Source organism: Acanthopagrus latus, chromosome 2, assembly GCF_904848185.1.
Source record: "Acanthopagrus latus isolate v.2019 chromosome 2, fAcaLat1.1, whole genome shotgun sequence".
Lineage (NCBI taxonomy): Eukaryota > Metazoa > Chordata > Actinopteri > Spariformes > Sparidae > Acanthopagrus > Acanthopagrus latus.
In genome coordinates this window covers 1530001-1553214 of record NC_051040.1, presented here as the reverse complement: position 1 = coordinate 1553214, position 23214 = coordinate 1530001, and the positions used below count along the sequence as shown (strand labels likewise).

Here is a 23214-nt window from a genome sequence, read left to right as displayed (position 1 = left end):
TTCTTATGACATGAGATCAATCTTCAGGGGTTAATGAGATGTTTGATGGTGTAGAAAAGAAGATTCTGCTGCTCAGTTCTGTTGATGATTTAACATCTCCAGGCCTCGATCAGTTGGCTTTACCTCACAGCTACAAATGACAGGGTCTGTACCTTGTCAACATCAGCCTTATATATGTGGGACAAACCTGCAGAAGCTTCAGCTCTGTGGTTTCTTTGTCAGTACACCTGTTTCCTCTCACCTGAGGCGGCAGCTGCAGTTGCATCATCCTCCGCACTGGGGGCGCACTCCGTGTTGGCGCGTTTGGACTTCGGGATGACGCGCTTCTTGAAGGAAGTCCAGATCTCATTGGCGTGTTGCGTCACGGTTCCACCTCCCGCCGCTGCTGCTGCCTTCTCCTCCTCTCCTTCCTCAGCTTTCTCCTTCTCCTCTCCTCCCTCTGTCTTGGACTCCTCAGCTCCTTCTTCCACCTTCGCCTCCTCTCCTCCCTCAGCTCCTGCCACCTCCTCTGGCTTGTCAACAGAGTCTTTGTCGGAGCTCTTGGCCTTGCCGCTGATGCCGACGATGGACGGGTCCCTCTTCAGACCCTGGAAGGTCCAGGAGCGTTTCAGCTTCCACCTCTTCTGCCCCGAGTCCTTGGAGTCCAGCGTGGAGGAGTCTCTGCCGCCTCCTTCTCCATCCTCTTCCTTGCCCTCCTCTACTCCTCCTCCGCTCTTTTTGTGTGCCTTCTGAGCCATGAGCTTCTTGAAGGAGTGCCAACGCCTCATGTGCTTGGTGGCTGCTGAGGAGGATGCAGCTTTCTGTTCTTCCTCTGCACCTCCTTCTGCTCCTCCTGCTGCTCCTGCCTCCTCTACAGTGGAGTCTGCGGTGGTGTTAAGTGCTTCAGGATCTTCCAGTCGGTCCAGGGACTTGGATCGGACCTTTACTTGTTTCTGGGGTTCTGCGGCGGTACCGTCCTTCTTCTCAGTGCTGCGATGGGAGAAGATCCTCGCCACCGGCTTCCTGATCAGATCTCGGACTGTGGATTTGGACTCCGCAGGTTTGCCCTTCTTCTCCTCCTCCTTCTCTCCGTTTTCTGGAGCTTTCTCTATCGCTGCTTCTCCTTCTGCACCTCCCTCTGCGCCTCCCTCAGCTGCAGCCGCCTCCTCAACTTTCTCTCCCTCTTTCTCGCCTCCCTCGGCTGTGCTCTCCTCTCCGGCGGCTGCGCTCTGCTCTTTCTTCTTCCTTCCTCCCATCACCTTCCCCAGACCGCTCTTGTTGAGGAAGGAGTCCAGGAACGAGGTCTTGGGCTCAGCAGTGGAGGTGTTTTCCGAGCTCTGAGGAGCTGCCGCCTCCTCGCTCGCCGCTGCTTCTCCCTCCTCAGCTCCTGCTGCCGCCGCTGTGTCATTATTCACAGTCTCTTTGTTATCGACAACCTCGTTGTTGACAGCGGTGCCGTCTTTATCGACAATCTCATTGTTGACAGTCTCTGAGTTTGCATTGGCACTTTTAGCTGGTTGCTCTGCCTCTGTCGGCTTGCTCTCGGGGGTTTTCCCATCTTCCTGGACCACCGGCGCCGCGTTGGCCTCCGTCGCCGCCATTTCGGAAAGGGAAAACAAACAACAACAACAAAAAAAGTGTGCTCCTTCCTTCCTTCCCTGGCCTTCTGCCCTCCTCTTCCTCTCTCTCTCTGGTGTTTCTTTCCTCCCGCTGTGATGGCGCTCTCAGGTCATGGAGAGCAGGGTGGAGAACAGTTGCGAGGAGGAAAGATACTCAGCATCCTACTAGTCCTCCAAACTCCTGCAGAGGAAAGAGAGACAGGGAGAAGAGGGGTGAGGAAAGAGGGATGAAGTGAAGGGCGGACAGAGAGAGAGAGGAGGAGGCACAGATGGTTAATAGTCTGAATCAACACCATAGACACTCAATTAGTCTGGTCTAGACTGTGCATTGAATGGGGAATGAAGTGTAACAAAATAGAGAATCTCAGCGGGAAATGCAATGCAATTATGATGTTTCCTCATCAGTCACACTTGCAAAATTCACACCCGGCGTGATTCGATGAGGGACACACACTCCTGCTATTTATTTTTCAATGGAAAGGCTGCGGTGCAACACTTGCAGCACTAAAAAGGCCTTGGCTCCTAAAACGCTGCATGTTTATTCTGTCGGGAGTTCGCTGCTTGACTTTCGTCAGCTGGTGTTTAAAAAAACACACACATACGAGTCCTTCCAACAGCTCCCAGCTGGTATCTGTCCAAATATTTAAAATAGTTTTCTGTGCGATGGTCCCACTCAGCTTAGACGTGGTATTTAACAGACATGGTGATGCATACTAAATATTCCAAATGCCAGAAATTTAAATTAAGAACTATCAACAGAATTTAAAATGTAATCTGGGGATTTAGATTTGCACGTTGAAAACAGAACAGACAAACTTGAGATAATCCTGACCGTGGATGATACTCTGCAACAGTAGATACAGTATCTATATCAAAATTGGATTTTCCTCCAACATGTTGTTTTGTTTGCACTCCAGAGTTTTTGACAGTGATCTCTCATCTGAAAAAAACAACTGTGCAAGCAACTTATTGCAACACATATTTCTGTGTGTTATCAGGCAGACGGACTCTGATGTTTGAGTCCCACATGAAACCAAACATCAGCGATTTGTTTACACATAACTTACACGTCACCTAAGCGACTGCAGAGATTTCCAGACGTTTTTGTGGCAACCGACACAAGGACTTTAAACCAAACCATGTTTTCTTAACCCTAAACAGAGAATTCAGACTAAACAGACATAAAATTGCAACATAAAGAAATGTTCGGTTTAAAATTGATGTGGTTTTACAGAAACGTACTTATCTTAACATTTAATCTGACTTTCTTTTATCCTTAAAGACAACCTTGTGCAAGATATTTCTCAGAATGACCAGAAAACAAACAAATAAAACCCCAGTAGAGTAAGAGTTAAGTTGTAAAATGCTGAGTGCTGCTCTTTGCGACGAGTAGACTCAGTGGAGTTGCTCCTCAATGTCTAGTTCAGGTACTTTCTACACTAAACACCTGAAAGTCAAAGTGTGAGTGTTCAACCTGCTGCAAGAAGGAAAGGACTGTTTAGTTTTGTGATGGTGTGTGTGGGCTGAGTGGAAAATAAACTCCAGTGTGTGTGTGTGTGTGTGTGTGTGTGTTCATGGTGATGAAGGAACATGTCAGCCGGTGCAACAGGTTCACAATAAGAAAAATATGAAACGCCGCCACACTTCCTCTGCTCGGTTGTAACACCTTTGGAGGAATTCAATGAATGAATCGGCAGATCAATGAGCGCGTGAGTCACGCTGATGTGGAGTAACTGCGAGAAAGTGTGGAAGAGTCCAGACGTTTAGTGAACACAGTCACACACTCTCGGAGGAGAAGGAGTGAGTCAGGCTGACGGAGGCTGACGGAGGCTGACGGAGGCTGACGGAGGCTGAGAGGCACTCAGGTGGAGAAACAATCACACAGGGGAGGCCGAGGGGCGAGCGAGGGAGGAAAACACAGTCGGACAGACAGAGAGAGAGCGAGTGTAAACACATACATCACATGCTCCAGATAATCTCACTCTGTTGTTGCCACAACTGACTGACTGACTGACCGACTGGATGCCTCACTGGTTGCCTGGCTGCCATATTGGCTTGCTGGCTGTATTGGCTGCCTCGCCGCCTGCAGGGAGATGGAATGGCTGACTGACTTACTGACTGGTTGGATGGCTCGCTGCCATTACCTCCTGATGGCTGATTTACCAACTGATACACAGACTGACTGACTGACTGGCAGACTGGTTAGTTCAGTCAGTGACTGTTTAATCATGTTTAAACAGACAACAACAAAGAAAAGTGTCTGAAAAGTCCGTACAAAAGTTTTACACGGCCGGACTTTGAAATGTCATCCTGCGGAGGTGCATTGGTCGACTGGTGCTCGTCAGTTCTGGTCCTGGCTGCATGTTTCAGATGTTTCCCTGCTCCAACACACCAAATTCAAATGATCAGCTCATCGTCGAGCTCTGCTGACGCCTGATAACGACCCCTTCATCTGAATCTCTCCTGGTCGTGTGAATGATGCACTTCTTCTGATTTATTTTTTGCAATTATCAGACGACAGACTGATCATCTCTGCGATGCTTCGATCGAAATGAGCCTTCAAACTCCAGATCGGTGATTCAGTCTGTTTGCTCTCCGCCCACGCCGACTTCTGCACGTCCCAAGACAAAAGAAAGAACACTTTGAAGACAGCACAGCTAGCTTAGCGTTAGCCTGCGGCTGCACAGACGCTTATCCTGTGCAGGGAGACAATCGGCTAACTGGGACTGGAGACGTTGGGTTTATATTCTCCGTCAGAGATCCTTTATGGTTCTGTTTGTGCAGAAGATTTACTCAGGACAGATTTGAGAAACAGAACTCTGCTACAAAACAATTTTCTATCCTCTTGTGGTTGAACTGTTTTTGGCCTAACCTGCAAAACTTCCAAATGATAAAGTCAAACTGCTGTTGTAAAATAATCACGATCTTTTTAAAGAAGAGTTTGATAATGTAAATGACAGTTATGATCTCACTGGTACCTAAACAGCTCACCCACAGCGGTGCACAACTCCTGTAAAAAACAGTTGTTTTTGGTCTAGACGCCTTTTAAAACTCTCAGTCTGATGAACTTTCTGGATTATTGACTTCACCGCTCTCTGGATGATTGTTTGTCAAGCTGCTGCAAGGTCACTCGCCACAGCACCAAGGTTTTTGCTGACATATCGGTGAATATGGCCGGGAAATAGTTGGAAACGTGATGAATTTAAATGCCTTGTTTAAATGCACTTTTGCAATATTCTGGTCCTGCAAGAAAACACGACCCGACGAGCTCCAAACTGTCCTGTAGACGAGCGGCCTCCATCCGCAGAGCTGCGCCGTCTCTTGTTTACTATTCTGAGCTTTGAATCGCTGCTAGCCTGTTAGCTCTGACGCACAGCTCATTTATTCTCCCTGCTAGAAGCCCGAGGACGGAAATGGACACCTCCACCTCCACCTCGCACACGAAAACATCCTCTTACTATCAGGCCGTATTATTCAGCAGGTGCAAAAAAAAACGTTCACAAGTTAGTCTCTGTGACACTGACGAGAAGTGTAGTCACCGCTACAGCCTCACACATCTGGTTACCTGCAGCTGCCAGATTGTCTCTTTCTTCATGGGGCTGAATAATTTAACTTTCAGAGTTCACTGGACTTCATCAGTGAGTGATTTCTCCCAGCGTGCGTCATTAGAGCCGCTCGACGACGGACATCTTGGCTTTTTCCGCTTGTGTTTGCAGTTACAACACAACACGTTTGCACATTAGCAGCTGAATTTGTGCAGAGATTATGAAGCTCTTGGTCTAATGTTCTGCTAATCAATAATTCAGCCTTTGATGGCTGAATTCATCCAAATACTCTGCAAGCGACAGTAAAATCCTCGTCTGCTCTACATTTCTGCTCTGCTTCATTTTATTCCTCTCGTCTGTGACCTTCTCCAGCACTTCCTTTCTTATTCAGAGTGTCGGCAGGACCTTGAATAATATGAAATATAGTATATGCAAATGAACAGAGCTTAAAGGTCCAGTGAGCAGAATCAGTGTTCAGTTTCGTCCATTTTGGGGCGTCTGTAGAAACATGACGGTGCAACATGGAGGAGGAGCCGCTGCGCCTGATGTAAAAGGCAACAAACTTCCGAGGTAACAAACACATGCTTCTGTTTCAGGGGATGAAACACTAATGAAAACAATTAACTATTAATATTATATTCCATTTCTGCCAGTAGATCCTCCTGAATCATTTACCAACAAACACCAACGTCCATCAGACTGTTTCCAGCTGAGACGGCTGCAGCTCACAAACGGTCTAATTGACAAAATCTTGTTTCCAAAAGGACTGATATTATATTTTCATAGTAACTGTGTCAAGTAGCAATAAAGTGTTTATTGATGTAGTAGCTCAAGTTGTGCAAAGCCAAACCTGGAGCGGGTTCATGCTAACACTGAGCTAACAGCGAGAGGCAACGATTTCTCTGCTTCTGCCGTGAAGACGCTGGAACCTCTGAGAAGTAAAGATGCTCGCAGCAGGAAACATCATCAGCCAAACCAGGTGAGCTAGTGTCTGACACTCAGCCCAGTGCATTCTGGGAACACCACAGCCGTTTTCCCTGCTCACATGGCTCCATTTTCAAAAAATATTTGCGTCTCTCCGCTGCACAGTGCCACGAGAGGATCGTGTTTTTCCAGCTGTGAAATGCTCCTTTAAGGATTTACTCTCAGCAGCACTCTGAGGCGTGAAAACCCTCAACATGGCCTCTTTAAACAGGCGCTACAGTTCTAATACATGTGAGTTGGTGCTGGATCCCACCCAGCTGTGAGAGGCACGTTCAGCCACACGAGACGCAGCAGCTCCACCGCCGACGTCTTTGTTTCAGTTTCTCTTTATTTCGGGTTGATTTTTTCTGTCTTTTTGGGGTTTTTTTCCTCTTTCCTTGGCGGGTGATTACGCTGCAGCAGCAGCAGAGGAGCATTAGTGTGTTGGATGGTGGATGTGAGGCTGAAGCCCCGAGGTGTTGGAACAGCATCAGACAGAGGAGGACGACAAAATGGAGGGAGGGAGGGAGGAAGAGGAGGAGGAGGAGGAGGAGGAGTGGTGCAGACATGGGCTGATTGCGAATCGTCTCTGCTCCGATTCGTCTGTCTTCACCTCCGTCTGTCTCTCTATCTGTGTCACTGTCTGGTTTTCTGTCTTGTCTGCTGTGTTTACCTCGTCGTCCTCCGGCTCGTTCTGTCTCCCTCCTTTAACTTTCTGTTTATTCCTCTGTGTCTCTTTATTTCCTTCTCACTGCTTCTCTTTCATCTTTCTGTCTCTCACTTTTATTCTCCCCCTCTCTGCTTCCATGTCTGTCTGTCGCCCTTTTGTCTCCCTGACGCTCGTCTTTCTTTCTCCCTTTTCACTCTCTCCATCCGTCTCTCTCGCTGCCTTTTTTGTCCTCATGTTGTCTTCTGTTTTGCATTTTTCTCTCGCTCACCTCCCTCCTGTATCTCGCTCTCTCTCCCATTTCTTTATAAAAATCATCGTAACAGGGAGCAAAGAGCGAGCACACACTCCAACAACCTCATTTTAAAGTCAAATTTAAAAGAAAAGAAAGTGAAGGACACACGGCGTCGCTGATGGTTGAAACCAGGTTCAGTCAGAACAGAATCGATCTGCAGTCCTGCAGTTCTTCCAACCTGCTGCACCTTCAGGCGGGGAAGTAACAGCTGCTGCAGTTTTAAGGCGGTCGGCGTGCTGATAGAAACTCAGTCTGTGTAATGATGTCATACTAAACGCTGGGCGACATTTTTGCTGCAATTTGAAAGGGCAGAGTAATTTAAATCTGGTAGTTGTGGTTACACCTGAGAGACAGAGGAACCACAGTAAATGTATCTGCAGCTCAACGTGTTTGAGAAACTTCTCCGTCACACGAACACGATAGAAAAACTCTGACCACCACAAACACAGCCGGTGAGAAAACATTATATAAACTTAGACTTTTTATCAGACGCTGGTTTTTATATTGTCTGGTTTTTCTGGGGAGCTGCAGCCTCCTCAGCAGATACTCCCTCGTCAGCGACACCCTCAATATTTTACCAGTTGCACCTGTAAAATATCAGGCTGTTAACTGGAGAAGACTCTCTGTTGAATAAAGTAAAGAGGATGAGTCATCACGTGTCCTCTGGGAGACTTTATTTGTTCAAACACCAGCTGGATGCTAAATTCTGTCTGCGTTTCTGAATATATGATCTACAAACTCTGTTGTTGAAGCCCCAGACGGACCGAACCCAAACTACCTGAGCTGCAACGAAGCTTGATTGTGTCTCCGACTCAAAAATGCGACTGACAGACGCTCAGTGTCGGTACATGTCGGGGTGGATAGTGAGCGAGAGAGTTTGTTTGTCAAGTGGCCAAAAAATGACTTGTAATTAAATGCAACAAACAGATATTTTATGCAAAACAAACCAACATCCACCCTGAAACTGAACTGCTCACAGGATGAAAATGTCAGATTGCTCCTGACGATGGTCGTGTGTCTCTGTGCTGTTAAATGACGCCGACTGGTGTCAAGCTTGATTCATTGATATTCAGAGGGAGAAATAATCAAATATTATTTTCCAAACTCTGTAAAAGATGACGTTTGACCCTGTGTTCACACATGCAGACGAGGAGCAGCAGGATGGAGTCAGATGCGTCAGCGAGCACTGCGACGAGCGGGAGGTGAGAAAATCTCTCATCATGCTAACGACCTGCGGCACTGGGTTCACCTCAGGTGACCGTGAAGCACAGCGGGCGACGGCCGACCAATCAGAGCTTCATATGTAAATACTGTAGTGAGAGACCGTCTGCCTCATCACATCAATATTCAACTCTGTCTCCAGGAAATGATCGACTAACAACAGCAACAGCAAAATACTATAAAAAACAACAGCTCAGTTAATCTATCAGAGTATCAACCTGCAGTGACCAACACACGATGAATCGTTGTTTTATCCATGTTCAGGGGGGAGAAAGCAAAGTATAGTTCACAGAAACCGCACTGATCGTGTTCCTGCTGCTGCATTTCATCTCAGCCTTCAGGCGGCAACATGATGCGAAAACAAAACCTTAAAAACACACAAAGACAAACAGAAAATAATCTCTCTGACAAACACAAGTTTATGATCCTTCCAGGTTTCGTTCATCAAGCGACTCGAACACGAAGCGTCTAACTGACTTTCGGAATAGTTAGAGGATTAGATGAGTCCTGTTGAATGTCCCCGACGTCCTCTGTAGTCTCCATTTAATATTTTATGTCGTAGAACAAAACCTGAAACCTTCAACTTGCTGTGAGCACAGACTTTGAAACATGATCGACCCTAAAGTGCAAAAATGTTTAAAAACGCTGCTTTCTTTCTGTTTTACGTTTCGTCCTGCAGCACTCGACCATCTGTAGGTGGCGCCACAGCTAAAGTCACAGCAGTTCTAATCTTTGCCTGTAGGCGGCGACGTCACGACCGACTTCTTCTTCTTCTTCTGCTGCTGTCGTCAGTTTGCATGTGTAGAAACCAGACAGAGACTCTGCAGCTTGATAAATGAGTTACCATCCAGTTCACGAGCACGTCTGAACCCCTGAATCACGCACGACCAATCTTCCCTCCACAATCTAATATTCCACTACATCAGACAGCCAATAACACGGTGTCAGTCACCTGTCTGCACGTATTACACGCTCTCCAACAGCTTCTGAAGCAGATAACTGCGCTCATTATGCGAGCGGCCTTCAGCGCCTCCTGCTCGCATGTTTTTACACTTTGTGATGAAAATCTAATCCCACACAGTTAATGCAGCTTTAACGGGGGTCAATGGGGAGGCGGCCGAGTGGCCAATCACCGTTTCCCTCTTCACACTGTGATAATAGCCCTCCTCTTCACACCTTCCTGCGTTCAACACGGACTCCTCACCCGTCGTATTCACACACCAACACTCAGCTTCAGTGTTCAGTTTAACCCTTTGTGGTGCCGGTCGCTGACGCCCCGGCTCGGTCCAGCTCAGACTGTCATGTGTCGGCTGTTTGAGCCGCAGAACGTGTGCTGCATCTCAAACAGCGACGGATCTGTTAAGATGGTTATTAAAGCTTTCACGCTGCTCAGATCAGAATCAGGAGGAAGGCCGGCTGATTTCAGATTTGGAAATTGCTTATTTAACGGACTGAATAAACTCTCAGTCATTTGTAGCCGCAGTTTTGCAAATAATTCCTTAAAATTATGATTTCACAGTGTCGATATTCGCTTCAGTCGAGCGAGTCAAATGTATCGCAGCAAAATCTCATGCAAATGATCCGAACAGAGGAGCGTGTTGTATTGCATTAAGTGCTTCAGATTCTGGGATGTTTAAAACATGTTCTGTAAAGTGCTAAACGTGGAGAATCAACACGGTGCAGCTCCGGAGATGTTCTGTGGACCACGACACCTCGGAGGAGATGATGACTGGATTTATCTTGTTCTAGTTCACAGACGTGAGACAGTTTCACCTGCAGTTTTCACACAGAACGACCGAAAGTTGTTCTAATTACAATAAAGTTAAACACTGAGCAGTCACTCGCAGTTCGACTCCCCAACTGAATAAAGAATATTTCAGTTAACTAATAATGAGCCTCAGAAAACATTATCCAGGCAGTAAAATCCATTTTTAAACGTATCTACCAATAATTTAAAACTGTATTTCTGAAGGGCAAAGAGGGACTTGAGCCTGTGAAGCCTGTTTCATGTTGAAGCTGTAATGACGGTGACGCAGCTGTAATGTATGAAAACACCACTGAAGGTGACATTTCAGGTGATTGAGTTGTACTTTTGAAATATCGAGCCGTGAACGCCGAGCCTCTGCAGCATTTTGTAATAAAAAACCATCAGTCACATTAAATGAAATCAGGCCTGCAGCAGAACCGCTGCGGTCCAGTCAGAGCGTTCACACTTCACCTCGCTGACGGAGTTACAGTGATAAAGAGCCGCTGTGGGATTTGAACCTGTGACCTCTCAGACGGAGGCGAAGTGGAGCGGAAAAAAAAAAACCCAGTGTGTCTGGACCGAGACGAGAGCGGGCAGAATTCATTTGTAGGATTTATAAACTGATCGGGCTTTTAATCAGGTCGTTCACAGCCGCCGGACTGCGATCCTGTGACCGGGCGACAGATCAGACCGGAGACGTGATGAAATGTGACCGTGACTGGAGGAAACTTGTTGTTCATTAAACATGCTGCATCTGCACAGAAACGTATTCATGCGTGTGAAGAATGGAGCCTTTTTCTCCACTCCCACAAACCGAGAGACTGTCCGGATGTGAGCGCTGCTGTCTCAGGGAGAGACCACACTTCCAGAAAACATTACAGTGTTTAAAATGTCAGACAGCCCAGACAGCAGGAGGAAGTGTTGGTGTTTCACCTTTCTACAAGTCACCGGAACATTTAACTCGTATGTGATCTGACTGTCACGTCAGGAGGTCACAGCGAGGAGGTGGAACGTGAGACCACTGAGTGTTTTTAGTGACGTATACGGACGTTATCCAGCTGTGATGGTGGTAATAAACTGGATATTTTTAAGCCGTCTTTGTGGCAACAAACCAAAACTTTTTCAAGACATTTTCCTGCCATGAAAACTTGATATTTTAGATGAAACGTCAGGTCATTTTCTACCTGGGAGAACTGGATATATTTGACGATTGCTTCACCGGTTTCTCATGAAAACTACTGTACACTCGCAGCGACTGTGGTTTGATTGAATCCAGACTTCAGGAGAGCTTCTGTCGTATTGATTTGAGAGTTCTGATGCTGAAAACATCCCTGAAGAAATTGAAACCGAAGCCGTCTTTACCTCCACAACTACATCCCAGAAACAAATCACTACAAAAATCACTCAGTATCTCCTCGTCTCCTCGTCTCGGGGGGCCAAATCTCAGAGAGATCTGTTCAGGAGTTTTTTGGAGCCATCCTGCTCCCGGACAGACGAGCTGATCCTCCAACAGTTCTGGCTGATGAAGTTCACATCAGCGCAGATTCACAACCAGCTGCACAGTTTCATTGGGAGGATTGAAGCTCACACGCAGCAGCTGTCTGTGTAATGATACCTCCAGAAATGTGTTCTGCTCCGTCGCCTCTCCACCTTACAGCCACATTTCATCTCCTGTCTGCCGCTCTGACCAGAAACTGATCACCACCAACTGTCAGCTGGAAGCTCTGAAACATTAAGATGTTTTGAAATATCACTTTGAATCATCGGCTTTGAAAGTTATCTTAACGGGCCAAAAAACTCCAACCAACACCAGAGGAAGGTACGATCAGCGTCACTTTGATCCGTTACCTGATTACATCTTTGTTCTTTACCTGCCGTGAAATTTGTCCCTGCTGGACACCGTACACAGTCTGCCTGGGAGCCAATCACATCAAAGCAGAAGCAGCACCAGAAAAAGGCTCCTGATTGGCTGCTCTGATCCAGGAAATGAACACAGAACTGGATTTTAATGAGAAATCACTGCAGTGAAAAGGTAAGTTGGCTTTTTTTTCCTTTGTTTTGGTGGAGAAATGTTTATTAACGCGCTGATGAATCACGTTTTGTTGTTGGTTGACTGTGTCCTCATTTTCATCATCATTAATCTGAAGCTCGGCTGATATTTGTCCTGACACGATCAGTTTTTCAGTGATGAACAGAAACGTCACAGCCACGAAACTTATATTAAAACAGTTCATTTCTGTTTTACATGTTGTCTGATATTTAATGTTTCAGTACACAAATGAGGCATTATCTACTGAAGCTGGAGTCAAAGTCATAACATTTTCTTTCGTTCTGATTTGACTTTCAGGAGGCAAAATGGCCCCAAATCTCCAAATTTACCTGCTGTGACAAAATGATGTTTTCACCTTTAGAGCCTTCTCATGATTTCAAACAGTTTCTAAGAAACTGTCAGTTATTAAAAATGAATCTTTTACAAGCTGTGGAGTCGAGATATTCAGTTTACGATGACGTTGAACAGAGAAGAGCAGAAAACGTTGCTGTTCCCGGTGAATATCTGACTGTTTTTCTGCTTCGAATGACTGAAACTTTCATGGATGAAGCTCATTGATCCGCTCGCTGTCACTCATCTTATCTTATGGGTCATGTTTGTAATAGTCTCCTCTATCTGCTGCTGATTACTGAGCTCATAATCATTTCACAAGCTGCTTCCTTCTGTGACTCAAAGAAAGATGGCTGCCAGGAACAGAAGCTGCTTCGACATCTGGTTTTTACATTCACACAAACTGCGGCTGAATCACGTCTGCGTTGGCTTCCTGTCTCATCTGTTGCTGCAGATTCTCCTCTTGCTCGCTGTTTTACTCTCGCATGTAGATTTAATCAGACCGCGCGGAGGAAGGCGGACCGACGAGGACGTTCAGCTCCAGATAAACAGTTGTGTTGTTGTTGGTGGTGCTGTGGATTAGAGCCGGGTGTGTTCCTGCAGCAGATTGCCCTCGGAGGGAACGGACAGGCCTTTTAGTGTAAAGGTATTAAGCCCAGGTCTAATCCAGAGCTAGGAGAGCAGCCAATTTAAACTGGATTCAGCCCACAGGACGACACATCACTCAGCTCTGCTTCCTCTTTTGTTGCTGCTATCTGAGATTCTCCCTGCGTTCACGTCTGCGAGACGCTTTTATGTCCACAGCGTCCTTCCACTTTTTCTTATTTTGGATCAGAATCATTTGGGCTTCAAGGAAAAAGCGACTCGCCCAGAACACGAGCTGCTTTTCAGCTCAGTAGTCTGATTACTGTTGGTCTCTGGACTGACTGATTTATCATTTAACTGAGGGAATAACAGTGATTAAATGATGGCTTCAAGAATTTGAATCTGAATTTGTAAATCTCATCAAAAGCACGACAAAATCAAATATCATGCTTATTTTTTTAATCAAATATCTCGATGTTGTGAGATGTTTAGTTACTTGTTCAGCTACTTTCAGTGCATGAGATGATTTATCACCCAGATTTAAGCAGTTGTTATCAGCAGAGTTTATTCTTATTATTCCACATAAAATACAAAGATCAAACTCTGCATTAAAATAACTGTTCAGTCATGACACATCGTCACTTGGTCGGCGGCCTTCAGCTTCAAACTAGCTTCAGCTCTGAAAGCATTAAAACATAAGATGCAACGTGAAATTAATACTTTCAAAATAAAAGCTTGCTGACAAACTAACTTTAAAACAAATCAATCTGGACTCTTGACATCTCAAACAGGACATAAATCAGAGTCTCTGGCCGGGAAAGTCCAGTTTATGACCCATCAAACCAGCACCGCCGCCCTTCACTCATGACGCAACAACAAGTGGTGTTGGAGTATCATCACCGTTATCGTTGGAATGCTTATTGGTGCTTCCTCAAAAATATAAACGTGAAGAGATTTTTGATCAGTACTGTGGATCTGATGACTGTGTGGGTAAAGACAACAGTCACGTTACTTCTGCAGCCTGTAAAAACCAGGACCAGAGACGGGGAGATGAATCACAGTGTAAACTCTCGGGTCGCAGCTCGAAACATGCACATTGTTGTTGTGATCCTCAGTTAGCAGCTGAATAAGTCTGTTATTCCCTCCTGCAGATGTCGCGGCCCTGTGGAGTCTGAGCAGCGTGTGTGTGGTCTGTTTCTTCATCTACAGTAGTTTTGGGTTTTTTTTCTCAGTATCTGCCTTGAAGCCACTCGTCTTCTGTGCGGCGCTCTCAGCTTGATTTAAGTCTTTTTCATTCTGTGTTGTGCCCTCATTACCATGCAGACCTATATTTTCAAAAATACAATTCCCTAATTATCCCTGCTGTCGTAGTTTTGCATGAGGAGCGAGGAGGAGGAGGGGGAGGAGGAGGAGGAGGAGGAGGAGGAGGGGGCGGAGGGGGTGGCGGAGGAGGAGGAGGAGGAGGAGGAGGGGGGGGGGGAGGACGAGGGGGAGGAGGAGGAGGGAGGAGGAGGAGGAGGGGGGGGGAGGGGGGGAGGAGGAGGAGGAGGAGGAGGAGGAGGAGGGGGGGGGGAGGGGGGGAGGAGGAGGAGGAGGAGGAGGAGGAGGAGGAGGAGGAGGGTTTGCTCTGAAAAGGCTTTCATGTGCGACGCTGTTAGGGTCCATTTATTTTCATCTCAGTTCCTCCACAAAAAAAAAAAAATGTTGAGCAAGATTTCTGTGTGCTACTTCACAGCATTATTACTGTGGGAAAGAAAGAAAGAAAGAAAGAAAGAAAGAAAGAAAGAAAGAAAGAAAGACACAGTGCTGCAATTTTTGGGAGGATTTTTTAAAGAACTTCTGAGTGAAAGTCCGCCGTTAAATCCAGATCAAACTGCGGGTGATGGCAGGAGTCTGACTCACAGTTCAACCACATTAAAAACAAGATCACCTTTAAAAAAAACTACGTTCAGACATCCGACCTGCACGAGTCTGGAGACAGAAACATCAGCCTGTCGGTCTGTTCGTCACGTTGATCTGAACTGACTGAAATAACGTCAGCGTCAGTAGAAGGATCGACATCACGGATACTGAAGGTCTCCTGAAGATGAATCGTTATCATTTTGTTCACTCGACTGTGTTTCCTCTTTTCAACCAACACCTCAAATATGTCACCTGCATATCTAGTAAAGCTGCAGCTATTAGTCTATTTTTTGATGACTGTTTCATGATATCAGACATGTGCTGCTTCCAGCTTCTTAAATGTGAAGATTTACTGCATCTGCATCGAAGGCCCCGTTCAGTCCCGTTCAACTCTACAGGTTTAAATCTCCTGGATCTTCAACATGTTCTGGATCTTCCTCTGTACTGTTCACCCGCAAATAAAACGTGTGAACGACACACAAGAACTGGCGGACGAGTGAACTGGTTAGCATCGTAGCTGTGAGCATGCTACTACTGAGTCTTGCATCAGACCTGAATAAATCTGAAAAATCTTCCTCTGCCATATTTGTAGTTCTGCCACAGATAAGAAGGACGGCTCGCTGGTGGTGAAATATTCTCTGCAGCAGTGTGAGTGTTTCCCAGATGCAGAGCTCCGGGCAGTAAAATGCTCGCACACCTGAGCTGACAGAAAGAACTAATCTCAGAGTAAACACTGACAGCTCCTCTGCTTATGGATTTTGTCGCACAGGGGGAAGCCAGCTGTCCCACACCGGAGATAAAAAACACTCCTTACTACGGAGGAGTGCCGTCGTCTAGATTAAGTTGAGGGGCCGGCTATTAAAAGCTGCAGGTTCCCCTCCTGTGTTTCCGCTTTTTTTTAAATCCCAGATTGTGCCTTTAACCTGCTGGCAGCGCTGCAGGATGATGTAACCTGGAAGAAACGGTCCTATCCTGACCCTCCCTGCCGACGTGTCCTTGAGCGAAGACACCTGCAGGCCCGAGTCCTGCTGCGCAACCGCCCTTGACCTCCGACCTCCGACCTCAGAGAGCAGAGGGGTCGGGAGAAAAGAGGATTTCCCCTCAGGGAGCAATAAAGTTTCAAATTACATGACACTCAATTTAAGCCTGTTAAATCCATCAGAGGGATCAGCAGAGAGGCCGCACGCAAAGCTCTCACACAGGTTAACATGAGAAGGAGACGCGTGGTAAACACCGCCGGAGAGCGACAACACGACAACACGACAACACGACAACACGACAACACAGCCACGACACAATACGAGTGGCTGAAGTCGATCCAGATTCCATTTGGTTTCTGCTGCTTTACTCAGTCGCCAGAATAAAACGTTGGTAATGTAAATTTCTGCAAACGACGGACACGTTGAGACGTACCTGAGCTGACAGCAGGTCAGCAGGTGGAGGTGAGTGCAGCGGCGTTACAGCTTCAAGCCACCGACCATAAGAGAGCTTCATTATATTTTCCAGTCGTGTTTGTAGCGACAAAAGCAGGTTACAAAGTGAGTATTGTGCTCTGCATCAGACAGAATACCAGTCATTTATAATACAGCAGCGGCTTTCACAACCTGTCTGTGTTTGTTCTGCAGATTCTCCTGCACCAACGTCTGACTGAATAAAACCTTTCAATGTTCAGATCACAGTCATAACTAAAGTTTCTTTTATTGCAGCATTTACTGCAGTTTATTCTTCACTGGAGGAGAAGATGGTTAACATATAAACTCCTCTGAGTCCACAGTTACAGTAGAGATCAGCGGGGGTATAAAGTTCGTCTGCCATCAAATCAAAGTAGAGCAGTAGGATGATAAACGCAGCTACACGTCCAGTCTTCACCTGCTCAGGTTCTGCTGGTCATCTTAGAAATCAGATCTCAGAAAGATTTATTTAGTAAAGAAGGTGCATCTGAACTTCCCTCCTGCTGCAGCGCTTCAAGTTAAACGTACTTGTTGTTCTCTTCAGTATCTTCAGGTTACAGAAGGTGGAGACGCAGCTGAAGCTCGATCCATGTATTGACCTGGAAATCTCTGTTTGGTGTTAACTAACCGCAGATAATTCAGTGCCAGCATTACTGTCACGTCTGTCAGGCGTCTACAACACTTCAGGCTCGATGCTCGTGTAGCTACAGAACGACGGAGAGAGAGACCAGAAACAGAAAGTATTTGGCTGCCGACAGCGTCCATGTTCTCGGCCTGGACCGCACAAAGGAAACGCTTTCTGCTCGTCAGTCAGCTGTTGTTCTGACACATGCTGGAAACAGCGTACAGCTAAAACTGCAGCGGATCTCATGCATGTGAACGGGTCAACAGTACTCTGAAGTTAGGCTTCCTCCTCAGCCTCAACTGTGTTATTCTACCAAAGTTAAAGCTAAATATGGACGATCGTTTGTCCAAATTCCAGCTCAGCTCGTTTTGATTGAAGCTGCAGGAAAATCTCCAGAACTAAAACACTGAAACAGCAATTACAGTTTGAAATTGGCTGCGATGGATGGATGGATGGATGGATGGATGGATGGATGGATGGATGGATGGATGGATGGATGGATGGATGGATGGATGGATCTGTGGGCGACTGGAAGCAGAAATGCATCGTGGACTCAAACACTTCTGACTGAACATCCACCATCTTCTGTGTCCAGAGATCCTTCCAACTCTGTTTGTTTTGGATTTGATCCTCGAACTATGAATCAAATTTTGGAACCTTTCTCCCAGAAATTGCACGAAAGAATAAACGATGAGATGAAAAATATCTCAGAGTTCGATCTCCTTCTCTCAGCTCTCTGTTTTACCTTCTCGACACAGTGTTTCCTCTCACTCTTCACGTCTTTACACCGAGTTCAACACTACGAACGTCTTCCAGGAGAAACTGTCTGAAACGTTCACCTCCACCTTCATTTCCAACATGATCGAGAACCAGAAGCGTGGCGGTCAGGGGAAGATCGTGGCTTTGGTTAAACGTTCGAACAAACCCAACGTGTGGATATATAGTAGAAAAGGGAAATACGTCAATGAGCTTTTGCACATTTCCTGTATTAATTCAGTTTTCTTCGTTGTGTTTTATGAAAGACAAACCAGAAGACATTTAATTTCCCTCCAAACATTCACTGCTGCAAATAAGTCGTATACGAACGAGATTTATGGAAGATTTATCCTCCGTTTACTCCTGAACAACCTGCTACTACGATCCAAACACACACACATCACTCCCACCAGCTGCAGCGATCAGCTGATCAATCAATCAATAAATTTATTGATTGAAAGAAAACTTTGATAATCAGTCTTAAGCGAATGTGTTGAACATTTGTGTCTTTTCTGACTCTTTTTTCCGACTGTTAGTTGGACAAAAGAAGCAATCTGAAGACATTTCATAGACTAAATGATGATAAAAATAATAATGATTAAAATAACTGTTTTCTGCAGCCGCACCACTAATCCAAGTTAATCTGCACGTTTCTCTACATCCTCGTTAAACTCTGCTCGTGAAGCTCGGTACCAGCGACGCACTCTGTTTGTATCCTGTCACAGATTAAAACTCTCCGTCTGAGGGCTCGTCAGGCGCTGCAGCGTCTTCATACGGGTTCAAACAGGATCCAAACGGGCCTCTCAGGCCTCCTCTTGTTCCCAGCTCCTCCACCTCCATCGCACTATAGGCATTCCTCACAACAAGCCCCTCCGTTTTAAAGGGACATTCTGCTGTTTTTCATTTTTCCTCCTCCCCTGTCCATAGTGGCATCATTATAAGAGCCTATTATGGCGTTAGCGAGGCCGACTCGCAGACTAAATGCCTTGTTTCTGTCGGCCATGGGAGCCTTTCTATAGAGCCGCGACTCCCCTCCTTCAACAGAGAGGCCCCTTCATCACGCTGCCCTCCTCCTCCTCCTCCTCTCATCCTCCTCGCTCTCTTCTCCCTCAGACACAGACAAGCCTTTATCTGCCCATCATGTGCTCGCTCTCTCTTTCTCTTTTTTCTCTCCGGCCTGACCCTGTTTTCCACAATGAACACACACACACACACACACACACACATGCAGGGCGAGGGGGGAAAAGACTGATTTTGAAAGCCAGCTAAATATTTTATCCATGGCCACGCTATCTGTCTGTGTAGCTTAATACCGATTTGATGTTATCTCCTAAGTCTTTCCAGCAGAGGGTTTTTTTTTTCCCCTCCATATTTTATTTTCTGGTCAAATAATCTCTTCATATCTGCTGTGTCTAAACTGTGCAGCGTGTCATCTTGCCGTTTTCTAGCCTGGGAGACGTGAAAACATGGAAGGACTCCGAACAAACCTGTTACTATCCAAAGACACTCGCTTCATAACGATGTGACGCAGATAAAAGCGGCAAATTCCTCAAATATGAGACTCAACAGTCGAATGATTATCAAGATCAGTTAACAAACGAGTGAAGTCGCAGGATTACAGACCTGAGTACGTCTGATTTTAGCCCAGTGGACACTCGAAGAACTGCAGCTAGAAATTCTCCGTTGTAAAAGAAATGCTGGTGAAACTGTCGACGCCTCGAACTGCAAACTAGTTTAAATATGACTCTGTGCTGTATGAATATCTGATTCATGGAGGTTTTGTTCTCGTAAGTTTTGCCTTGAGTCGAGGAAGGAGGTTGAAAAATTGTAAAAGTCAACGAGCCGAGCAGGAACTTGTGTGTTGGACCGAGTCACCGGCATCTTTTAAGTTCAATATCTGGTTGTTAAGACCGACAGACGGAAACAGGAGACGGAAAAGATTCAAGACGATGAAACTTCGTGTCCACGTCGTGTTCATTGTTAAAACGATTTTCTGTCAAACAACAAAAAGTTTGTGCTTGAAACTCGTCGACCCTCCACCTCTGAATCCTCAACTTCTCCAGCTGTAACGACTAATTGATTAGTTCTGAACTGCTGAATTAAACACTAGCAGATTGTTTTTGTCAGTAAAAATGATTCCAGATCTTTGTAAATATGAATACATTCTGGTTTCTCTCCTCTATGACAGGAAAAACTAAATATCATGGAGACATTTGATGATGGAACCCTGAGCTTTGGGAAACACGATCGACATTTTATAGCCCAGACTGATTGATTATTGGGGAAGATGACGGACAGATTAAACATGTTGTGGCTGAGCTTTGTTCAGACAGCAGGTTGGATATTCCACTGTGTCCAAAACACATTCACATTTCCTCTGTCACAGCTGATCCATCATCACGTCTGAATGATGTTACTGTTACCTGCTAATGGATCGTAATCTGTCTGCATTTACCACAAAACAGTCATTTAAATTAGACAAGAAGAACAGCAGACGACGCTCGCTCACTGCGATGGATTACAAACTGATTTTACTGAGCGCACTGAGAAGAAAATCCCGTCTGTGAGGTCACAGATCACCTCGCATCCGAGTGTTTTTATGTAGGAAGCAAAGATCACATCAGCCAAACGCCATAAACGCTTTTATGAAATTAAACATTAACCTCCAGGGAAAAACCAGAGAGCAGGTGACATGTGAGCCACTTCCTGTAAGGAAACTCTGCCGCCGTCCTTATGAAGTGAAATATTGATTCTCCTCATTGTCTCATTGTTACCCGTCTGATTCCTGATGCGTCTGTGTGAGTGTGAGGCAGCAGAGAGAACGGCTGAAGGAAATCGTTTCTTTAAAATCTCCTCCTGACGTGCATGTGATGCCAAATGTACGTCGCTGAACAATTTCCCTCTTGTCTCGCCACACCGGACGCCATGTTGGACGTCCATGCAACCATTTCCCTCCATCTGCTCCACTGATATTTCGCGGTTAGCTGGCGTGCACGTGGTCGACGCTGACGGTCACCTCCTCCTCCTCTTCCTCCTCGTCCTCCTCCTCCTCCTCCTCTTCCTCCTCCTCGTCCTCCTCCTCGTCCTCCTCGTCCTCCTCGTCCTCCTCGTCTTATCAGCTCCATGTTAAGATTTATTCCTACTGTCTCTCCTCCTCTCACCTCCTGAAGTTGACCCCCGCCCTCGTTCTTCTGTCTTTCCCTCCTCCTGACCTCTCTTATTTCCTCCCTTACATCTTCTTACACTTCTTCTTCCTTTATTCATCCGTCCTTTTGTCTCTTTTATCCTTTAAATTCGGCCTGTCATCCTCCCATTCTCATTCTCTTTTTCCCTTTCACATCCATCATCCATCCTCTGCTCTCCTCTTCATTCCTCTCCTGTCAGCTCTCTTTATTCTCTCCTCCACTCATCTTCTTTTCATCGCTCTACCATCACGCTCTTCTTTCTCTTTTCCACCTAATTTATCTCGTCTGGATCTCATGTCCACCGGCCTTCTCATCTGTCTTCCACTCATCTCTTCCTTCTTTCTTTCTTTCACTCCTTTTGTTTTAAAAACCTCCTCGTCGCTCACACATATATTTTTCATACAGCTTCTGTCTCAGGATGTAAATCACTGCAAACTCAATCCTGATCTCACTGAGCATGTCCGAGAGTAAAACTTCTCTTTGTGTCATAAACTGTTGGCCAACAACAGAACCAGAACCTGTGACTGTATCAGTGATGTCAGTGAGACCACAGAGAGGTCAAATGAGACGATGACGATCTGTCCTGATTCAATTAGCTGCTGGTTGAATGTAACCGACTGCATTTTGTCTCAGAAACCTGAGTAATAATATTCTGTGTCAGTTTTAGTAAAACTGAAATAATTTCCTTCTGTTGTTTTACTGCGTGTTCTGTTTGTTTCTCATCTGTTGGGGGTGAAACTCTTCCTGTCGCTCGTCTCGTCCTCGGTTTAACTCTGAAAACTCGTCATTCTGAGTCATACTCAGACTTTTGCTTTCACTCCTTGTTCTGCTTCTCTCGTCCGACAGTGTTTTCTGATGTGTTGGGTTAAATCTCTCCTGAACCTCCAGGAAACATTTAGAAACCATGTTGTGATCAATGCTTCGTCCCCACTGACTCGGTTTTACTGGAGTATTTATCTGCTACTTTTCTTTATCACACATCTGCTCGACTGTTCGTTTAATTTCAGTTTGGAAAAAAAAAAGTGTTTCTGTCAAACTTGACCTTAATTTAGCTCAGAACACTTTCCTGCTTTTACTCCTGCTTCTCCTTTTGTTCCTGCTTCTCTTATTTGACAGTATTTTTTTTTGACCTGTTGAGTTTGTGCAACAGTCTTTAACATTATTTTGTGGTTCAAAACAGCTGCAAGTGTTAATTAATGTTTCTCCTGGATCATAAACACTTAAAATAACTTGATATTTGCTCATGACCACATGCACTAAGAACTATTTATTTACTTCTGTACTCTCAGTCCTTTTTTCTTCTGCTACTCTTTTTCTATCAGTTTGAGGTTAAACTTCACTGAAAACACTTTATTTCTCAACATGTGAACACGTGATAAAAGATTTGTTACCTGTGATGGAAAATAATGAAGTTACATTTACTAAAGTGAGTTTTCAGGAACTTTTATCTGAGTATTTCCATTTTCTGCTACTTTATTCTTCTACTCTACATCCTGGAGGCAGATGATGCTTTTTACTCCTCTAGTTATTTAATAATTGATTATTTTTCATAATCAATCAGATTTTTATGAAGCTCTTTCCAATAATGTAATGTACAAGTTACATTAATTTTAAATACCAAATACTTAAAGCTCTTTCTGTACCACTCGGACAGACGCTTCTCACAGTTACTGAACCTTTAGAGCACTTTATAAAATACTTTGTATATTCTACACTATATTTGTTTGATAGCTTGTATTTGTTAAATAGCTATTTATTTAATTTAATTCTGATAATACGTATGTACACATTACATTTACTCTATTCGTTCGGATGCGTTTTCACATTTACTGCAGTGATATTTCATCTTTACTGTATGTGAGAGTCAGACTTGGTTATCAGATATTAAGAGTTGATAACGCTGCTGCAACTTACATCTGTTCACCAGGATAATAAACTCTGAGTCAGCTGATATTAGATTACTTTTATATTATGAATGCTGAAAACTTGTCACCCTCCTCCCGTCCCCCGTTCTCTCCTCTCCTCCCACTGTTTTCATTTTAATTCACCTCCTTTCAAACTCTGTTCCCTCCCTCCTCCTCCTCCTCCTCCTCCTCCTTCTCCTCCTCCTCCTCCTTCTCCTCCTCCTCCTCCTCCTCCTCCTCCTCCTTTGTTATGCCACATGTAGCTTTTAAACAAGGAGCCCTTCTTCTTCTTCTTCTTCTTCTTCTTCTTCTTTTGTATATCCCTCAAAACTCCCAGCAACGTGCGCGCGTCATGAACATGGAACATAATTCTAATGAAAAGGAGGGAGG

At 45.3% G+C, this 23214-nt stretch overlaps 1 protein-coding gene and 1 long non-coding RNA gene across 3 annotated transcripts in view; one reads left to right on the top strand and one right to left on the bottom strand.

The window, feature by feature from the left end:
* si:ch211-137a8.4 (enolase-phosphatase E1) overlaps positions 1-23214 on the bottom strand; it is a 32754-nt gene that overhangs the window by 7170 nt on the left and 2370 nt on the right. Inside the window, exons 1-2 of one of the 2 annotated variants that reach the window (XM_037087595.1) lie at positions 16317-16391; positions 242-1779 (exon numbers count right to left, since the gene is read on the bottom strand). In XM_037087595.1, coding sequence (XP_036943490.1) covers positions 242-1580 — 1339 coding nt within the window. In that variant the 5' untranslated portion in view covers positions 1581-1779; positions 16317-16391. Of the gene's footprint in view, positions 1-241; positions 1780-16316; positions 16392-23214 lie in introns of those variants that run through there. The other variant, XM_037087587.1, reaches the window with a different exon arrangement.
* Positions 11899-23214, top strand: part of LOC119013263 — a 23079-nt gene continuing 11763 nt past the window's right edge. Inside the window, exon 1 of the long non-coding RNA XR_005072720.1 lies at positions 11899-12068. This is a non-coding gene — a long non-coding RNA (uncharacterized LOC119013263). The remainder of the gene's footprint in view (positions 12069-23214) is intronic.